The sequence below is a fragment of the Pararge aegeria genome, chromosome 13, assembly GCF_905163445.1.
Source record: "Pararge aegeria chromosome 13, ilParAegt1.1, whole genome shotgun sequence".
Taxonomy (NCBI): Eukaryota; Metazoa; Arthropoda; class Insecta; order Lepidoptera; family Nymphalidae; genus Pararge; species Pararge aegeria.
The window spans coordinates 89797-97940 of NC_053192.1; the positions used below are offsets into that span (position 1 = coordinate 89797).

General features: G+C 37.6%; 1 protein-coding gene across 1 annotated transcript; it reads right to left on the minus strand.

The window, feature by feature from the left end:
* Positions 1 to 2417: 2417 nt before the first annotated feature.
* On the minus strand, positions 2418 to 6763 carry LOC120628771. Its single transcript, XM_039897389.1, has 5 exons — positions 6598 to 6763; positions 6047 to 6199; positions 5433 to 5960; positions 5231 to 5364; positions 2418 to 3422 (listed from the first exon to the last, which is right to left on the minus strand). Exons 1-5 carry the CDS (start codon positions 6761 to 6763, stop codon positions 2418 to 2420), a joined length of 1986 nt encoding a protein of 661 aa, XP_039753323.1.
* Positions 6764 to 8144: the final 1381 nt, after the last annotated feature.

The window sequence follows — 8144 nt, forward strand, 5'->3', positions numbered from 1 at the left end:
GAACCTATGGTACCGGCCTGTGGCCGGGCACCCGTCTTATTCATGTTCTAACCTAACCTAACCTATCCAAACCTTTTAAAACTAGTTGGGATTCCTTTAGACCTAAGCCCACCGGCAACTACGACTAACTAAACACTGATCTAGCTATCTGGCTTTCATCAGTGCATCAACAGCAGCATAACTAGTATTAAAATAGTAATGAGTTTTTATTAATGCATATATTCATATTAAATCTTGAATCTAAAGTCTAAAGGAATCAAAACTAGATTTAGGTTAGGTTAGGTTAGAACATGTATATAAGGGGTGCCCGGCCGCAGGCCGGGCACTTGGGTTCAGTTCAGTCAAAAATTATATATTATTTACTATTATTTATATTTGAATGAGAATGAAAAATAGCAATTATTTTGAATAGTTTTCAGAATGAGACAGACGGGTGTGGTAGGGTAAAATCTCCAATTTAAAGTTCCCTTATTGCGTATATGTTATGTGTGTTTGCATAGTACTTTACTATAATGGTAAGCGGTTCGTGTAACGATCTTGCGCGTCTATATTTACAAGTGTGTGGGCAGTTCGTGTATTGATTATTCGATGACGAGAACTCGTAAGAGTCCCGTATCGTTATTTTTCGTCACTACCTACCCGTACCTCCCCCCCGTGCAGGGAGTGGGTAATTTGCGCGCCTGCTGCCTTCCTTGGAAGCGGTAGCAGTTTCTCAGGCTCCCTCACCGGAATCGAACCCTGATTCCCCGTTACCCGCGACAAACAATGGTAGTCGCAGAAACTCATTCCGATTACGAGACCTCGTAAGAGTCCCGTATCGTTATTTTTCGTCACTACCTACCCGTACCTCCCCCCCGTGCGGGGTACAATACTGATAGGTACCATTAATAAATAACATAATAAAAGACCACCACTTTTATAGAGACATAACGCCACTGTGTGGCGCCGCCATCAGACTCCTTAGACTCGGTACTTTGTCGTCGCCGTCGACTTCGCACCTTCGCCCCATATAGTAGTGGCGCGGCGCGACGGGCCTAATGTGTAAGTGAAAAAAAAAAAAAAAAATTAAATTAATTGTTTTTTTACAATATCTTCTAATATGAATAAGAGTACTTTGTATTGGTACGTTTTGTTTTTTGTTATTTTTTTTTTAAACAACGGAACTGAACCTATGGTACCGGCCTGTGGCCGGGCACCCGTCTTATTCATGTTCTAACCTAACCTAACCTATCCAAACCTTTTAAAACTAGTTTAGATTCCTTTAGACCTAAGCCCACCGGCAACTACGACTAACTAAACACTGATCTAGCTATCTGGCTTTCATCAGTGCATCAACAGCAGCATAACTAGTATTAAAATAGTAATGAGTTTTTATTAATGCATATATTCATATTAAATCTTGAATCTAAAGTCTAAAGGAATCAAAACTAGATTTAGGTTAGGTTAGGTTAGAACATGTATATGAGGGGTGCCCGGCCGCAGGCCGGGCACTTGGGTTCAGTTCAGTCAAAAATTATATATTATTTACTATTATTTATATTTGAATGAGAATGAAAAATAGCAATTATTTTGAATAGTTTTCAGAATGAGACAGACGGGTGTGGTAGGGTAAAATCTCCAATTTAAAGTTCCCTTATTGCGTATATGTTATGTGTGTTTGCATAGTACTTTACTATAATTGATGATTAAACGAACTTACCTTAAGTGATGTTCTATCATAATTATACGAGGGCTTCATCCGAAGAGATAAGAGAACAATTGTAGTCTCGCGTAGTGAGTCGCTAATCTTACACTATAGTTGAAAATGCATTTTATGAGCAATTAAAATTAATATAAAAGTAATTTTTAAGTTTTATGCTGGTATTACCAAGCTCCCCGCCAATGTAATGCTACCTTGCGGTCGAACCTCATTTAGTTGAAAGAACCATAACATTCATCGTAGATGAGTTTAGTAGTTAACAATCAATTCAAATAATATTCATTTCGTAGTAACGGGTCACATTGGGAGGGTGGGTTCTTATCTCTTCGGATGAAGCCCTCGTATAATTATGATAGAACATCACTTAAGGTAAGTTCGTTTAATCATCAATTATACTTCGTGCTTCATCCTCGAGATAAGAGAACAATTGTAGACCTTGAGAGGTGCCGAAATGTTATTTGAATAAAATATCAATGGCTGATTTGTTATAAAGTAAATGTTTAATTTTTATGTTTATACGAATATTGACAGTTTTTGATGACCATCATATTATAACTTATAATAATCAGGAGGATTATAATAGTACATAATTATTTATGATTACTTCTACAAGGAGTACTTATTTATTAGTAGTACTTTCTAATATCAACATCTAAATTATTATATTATTTTCGTTTTAATTATTGAGATCAATATAAAAAAATATAAATGATAATAATTAGTTTCTTAAGATTGATAAAGCAAAGTCATCTGTATTATGATTATCAATGCCTCTGTGATAGAACTTTCCAAACACATGGGAACTTCCACTCCACCCGGCAGTACTTCTAATTACATCGATATTCACACCGAGTCTGCTAGCAGCGGAGGTACTAGCATGTCGGGTGGAATGGGCAGAGAATATTGAGGTGTCAATTCCACTCTCATAGAGTGTATTCTTTATCCATTTGCTTAAAGTTTGACTGGTAACAGACTTATTGGGTTTCTTATGACTTATGAATAAGAAATCATCGTTATCACTTCTTAATGAACGAGTAATATCTAAATAATTTAACAAGGTAAGTGCAGGACAGATTTCAGGCTTTATCTGATAAAACGGTATATTAAGGCACGGTTGGTGGGCGCCTAATCTTGAGGTTTTTATTATATCCGGTATTTTTATATAAATCATATTAGAGCAACGTGTAATCTGTGCGATCCTTATTAGCGATAAGGTCTGCACTCTATGGGCAGTGATGAGTGCTATTAAAGTCACTGTTTTCTTTGTTAATTGTTCTAAAGAAATTTCGTTATGAGGATATAAATTTGCCAAAAAATCTAATGCGATAGATGTATCCCAAGTGATATTGTATTTTGGTAAAGGCGGACGGAGTCTGTAAAAGCCCTTAAAAAGTCTTCGAATTCTATCATCGGAGGACACCCGTGTTCCTATAATTAATGACAAGGCGGAACGGTAACTATTAAGTGTCCCATATTGAGACCCTTTATTAAATTCATCTGTCAGAAAATAAATAATTTTGGGAATTGACGCCTCATAATAATCTACATTATTTCCATCACAAAAACTGAACCATTGTTTAAATGCCACAGTGTATTGTTTTTCTGAATTGTTTGATAAAGAAGCACAGATTACGTCTAATGAATTTGATGGTACACCTCTTCTGGCATAAGCTTCCCTGATAATTTTCCGGCCATAAGTTTGAACTGCGGTAACGTTGCCGTGCTGTTGGAGACAGAAATTAAAGGGGTTTCAGTTGGTTCAAAGATGATTGGATCAGATATCAGTATTTTATTGAACAAAGGGAACCAGGCTTGGGTGCACCAATAGGGTGCTACAATTATTCCCTGTGCCTGGTCAGTGATAACTTTTCGTAAAGTTTTTGCAATGACGGAAAAAGGGGGAAAGGCATAAAATTTTAAATTGTTCCAATTTAAGGTAAAAGCATTGACGGCACATGCTCCTGGGTCTCTGTGCCAAGATATATAGTTGTGACACTTTGAGTTTAATCTTGTAGCAAAAAGATCTATTTCAGGGTTACCGAACGTGCTAACTATGCGCTTAAAGGCACTGTCGCTAAGTTCCCATTCTGTATCGGGATGAAGCCGCCTGGATTCTGCGTCTGCTATTTGGTTATCCTGAGACCTTATATATGAGGCATAAATATATATGTTTCTTTTTTCACAAATTCTCCAAATGTCTTTAGTCAATATATTAAGATGTGGAAATCTGATTCCCCCCATACGATTGATATACGAAATAGCAGTGGTGTTATCAATTCTTAGTAAAATTTGACAATTATTCATTTTAAAAACAAATATTTTTAAACCAAAGAATGCGGCTAGTAACTCTAGAAAATTAATGTGCTTAGAAGATTCTTCAGCACTCCACTGACCACTTGCGGTTCTTTCCCCACATGCTATCCCCCAACCAGTTTTACTAGCATCGGAGAAAATTTCTAGAGTATAATTGTCTACTCTTATTGGATTTATTGCACACTTTATGCTATTCATCCACCAACTAAAGTCCTCTTGCAAGTACGTCGGGATATTCATATAATTATCATAGCTACCTGACTGCAAAAGGGCAAGATATTTACATCTTTCTAGCTGTTTTGTATAGAGCCATCCGTACTTTACTCCTGGGCAAGCTGAGGTAAGCAAACCGATCACACGAGCAAATTGTCGTATCGAACAGCGCTTAAGACGACTCAATCTGACTACTTCTTCAAAATGCAATCTTTCTTAGAGTCAGTTACACTAATGTGGAATTTTTTTGTGTCTATGATAAAACCCAGGTAAGTGCATTTATTAGACGGTATAAGGCAACTTTTCTCTTCATTAATAATAAAGCCTAGCGATTCGAAAAGTATTCTGGTTTGAGTAATATTATTAATACATTCCTCATAAGTATAGGGCTATACAACAAACGTCATCCAAATAAATGGTTGACAAATAGCCCATTGTCCTTAATAGTGACATGACAGGTTTTAATAATTTAGTAAATACGAAGGGAGCTGTGCTCAACCCAAATGGTAGGACATTAAATTCAAAAGTATTTCCTTTAAATTTGAATCTCAGGTATTTTCTATAATATTGATTTATTGAAATTAGAAAGTATGCATTGAGTAGATCTAAGGAAGCCATAAAGTAATTTTTGGATACTAATTTCAGGGTTGTTCTTAGATCCTCCAATTTAAAATGCTCGGTCTTTATAAATTTATTTAAAGCTTTTAAATTCAAAATAAAACGGTTTTTACCATTTTTCTTTTTAATAAGAAAATAGCTTGAAAGAAACTGGTCTGCACGGTCTTCACATTTTGAAATAGCACCAGATTTTTGCAATTCATTTATGGCTTCCTCATATTGTGCTCTTTCAGTTGTAGATAATTTCGGCGGTTGGGGAATATATTTTTGTACCACAGGTCTATCGAAAGGTATGCTGTAGCCCTGTACCCACGACAAAATTTTTTCGTCGTTGGTTATTTGACACCATTGTTTATAAAACATAGAAAGACGACCAGAGCAACGTACCGAGTCTAGCGTCGTTGATAGGGGCGCTGCTGCCTGGATCGCTGTTGTGACTGCAATGGCGGCGGCGGCAGCAGTAGTGGTGGAGGGGGTGGCGGCGGTGGTGGTGGCAGTGGTACCATATACTGTCGCCGTTGCTGTGGGATAGGAGGTGGATACACGGCTTGAATCTGCGTATACGCAGCAGGCTCTTGCCTCCTCTTGCCTGGCTGCCTGCTGGTCACCGGCTGAGGCTTGGAGTTTAAAGAACGAGACTGAGGACGTCCTATTGTGGTCTTGGGCTTAGATGCTTTAATCTCAGAGGCCGACCTGCTGATAGCTTTAGCAGCTTTAAGAGTATCAGCCAGTTTCTCGCCAAATAGGTAGGTATCAATTTCGGTTTCATACAATTGGCTCTTAATTTCTTTCTTGATAGAGGCGCAAATAAGGCTTCTTCTTTTCATTGACTCGCAGAATTGAAAGTCGCACAGTAATTGAGCACCCTCAAGTAAAGGTTTTATTATCGTGGAGTCTTTTGAGTCCGATTTAAATATCTTTGTCAGAGCCACTCCAATGCACGAAATTGCTGATGCAATTTGATTTTGCCTGTACTCAGTGCTCTTATCTTTGCCTATCAAAGTGTCTGACAATGCCGCTTTTATTTCTAAATTTAAAAGCGGGGCAGCTAACTTAGTGCAATTACTAGGAATAAGATGTTTATCTAGTAGTTCTTTGCGAGTTTCCTTTGTAAGCCCTGAGGTAGCAATATGCTGCCATCTGATTGCGATATCCTTTTGAATGTTGTCCCCCGTTTTTTTTTGACTTTATTCGGGGATGCGCCTAGCATCTCGAGGATATCGTCGTCTAAAGGATATTCCTCCGAAACAGTTAGAACTGGTGAGGATGGTCCTGGAAGAGGCTCCAGATTTTCCAGATCCACATTTTGTGTGGGTAGGCCATGTTGTTCATCATTAATGATCAAAGGTAGGCCATCTGGAAAGAAGTGCATAAAATAAATTCTTATTTTATTACTGTGCACTTACTTATGACATTCTAATATATATGTCTGATTACGAATAACAAAATTATTTACAAAGCGATAACGCTAAGTATTCGTTTATATCGTAATTGAGGTAGATAAAAAATAAAATTCCAATTATAAATAGTCTTTTCAAAAATTTAATATTATGGTAAAAATATGAATGACACATTTGTACAAAATTATTCACCAAGCATAACGTTATTGCTCACACTGAGGGAATATATTATGCTAGTATTTGTACATTATATCTTGAAATTGTCTAAAATTTTTAACATCATTACTCATTGTTAAAATAGACTATTAAAAATTAACCTTAGTTATTTAAATATAAAAATTGAAATGTAGGTACCTTTAGGTAGTGACAGCACGGGCGACGCACAGATTGATTCCAAGTCGTTGCTACTTGAACTTAAACGACGAGAACGTTTATTGCGCCTGCGCAATTTCTTTTCTATTTTCCTCATCTTGCGTCTAATGTATTCATCACTATCCTCATCACTCTTCCTTTTTGGCATTATAGCTTTTCGTTAAATGTAGGGTAGTATAAATACAAAACACGAAATAAAATTATGACGTGTAGACTAGCGCAGCACTAAAAAGCGAATGGGGTTCGACCGCAAGGTAGCATTACATTGGCGGGGAGCTTGGTAATACCAGCATAAAACTTAAAAATTACTTTTATATTAATTTTAATTGCTCATAAAATGCATTTTCAACTATAGTGTAAGATTAGCGACTCACTACGCGAGACTACAATTGTTCTCTTATCTCGAGGATGAAGCACGAAGTATAATGGTAAGCGGTTCGTGTAACGATCTTGCGCGTCTATATTTACAAGTGTGTGGGCAGTTCGTGTTTTGATTATTCGATGACGAGAACTCGTAAGAGTCCCGTATCGTTATTTTTCGTCACTACCTACCCGTACCTCCCCCCCGTGCAGGGAGTGGGTAATTTGCGCGCCTGCTGCCTTCCTTGGAAGCGGTAGCAGTTTCTCAGGCTCCCTCACCGGAATCGAACCCTGATTCCCCGTTACCCGCGACAAACAATGGTAGTCGCAGAAACTCATTCCGATTACGAGACCTCGTAAGAGTCCCGTATCGTTATTTTTCGTCACTACCTACCCGTACCTCCCCCCCGTGCGGGGTACAATACTGATAGGTACCATTAATAAATAACATAATAAAAGACCACCACTTTTATAGAGACATAACGCCACTGTGTGGCGCCGCCATCAGACTCCTTAGACTCGGTACTTTGTCGTCGCCGTCGACTTCGCACCTTCGCCCCATATAGTAGTGGCGCGGCGCGACGGGCCTAATGTGTAAGTGAAAAAAAAAAAAAAAAAATTAAATTAATTGTTATTTTACAATATCTTCTAATATGAATAAGAGTACTTTGTATTGGTACGTTTTGTTTTTTGTTATTTTTTTTTTAAACAACGGAACTGAACCTATGGTACCGGCCTGTGGCCGGGCACCCGTCTTATTCATGTTCTAACCTAACCTAACCTATCCAAACCTTTTAAAACTAGTTTGGATTCCTTTAGACCTAAGCCCACCGGCAACTACGACTAACTAAACACTGATCTAGCTATCTGGCTTTCATCAGTGCATCAACAGCAGCATAACTAGTATTAAAATAGTAATGAGTTTTTATTAATGCATATATTCATATTAAATCTTGAATCTAAAGTCTAAAGGAATCAAAACTAGATTTAGGTTAGGTTAGGTTAGAACATGTATATGAGGGGTGCCCGGCCGCGGGCCGGGCACTTGGGTTCAGTTCAGTCAAAAATTATATATTATTTACTATTATTTATATTTGAATGAGAATGAAAAATAGCAATTATTTTGAATAGTTTTCAGAATGAGACAGACGGGTGTGGTAGGGTAAAAT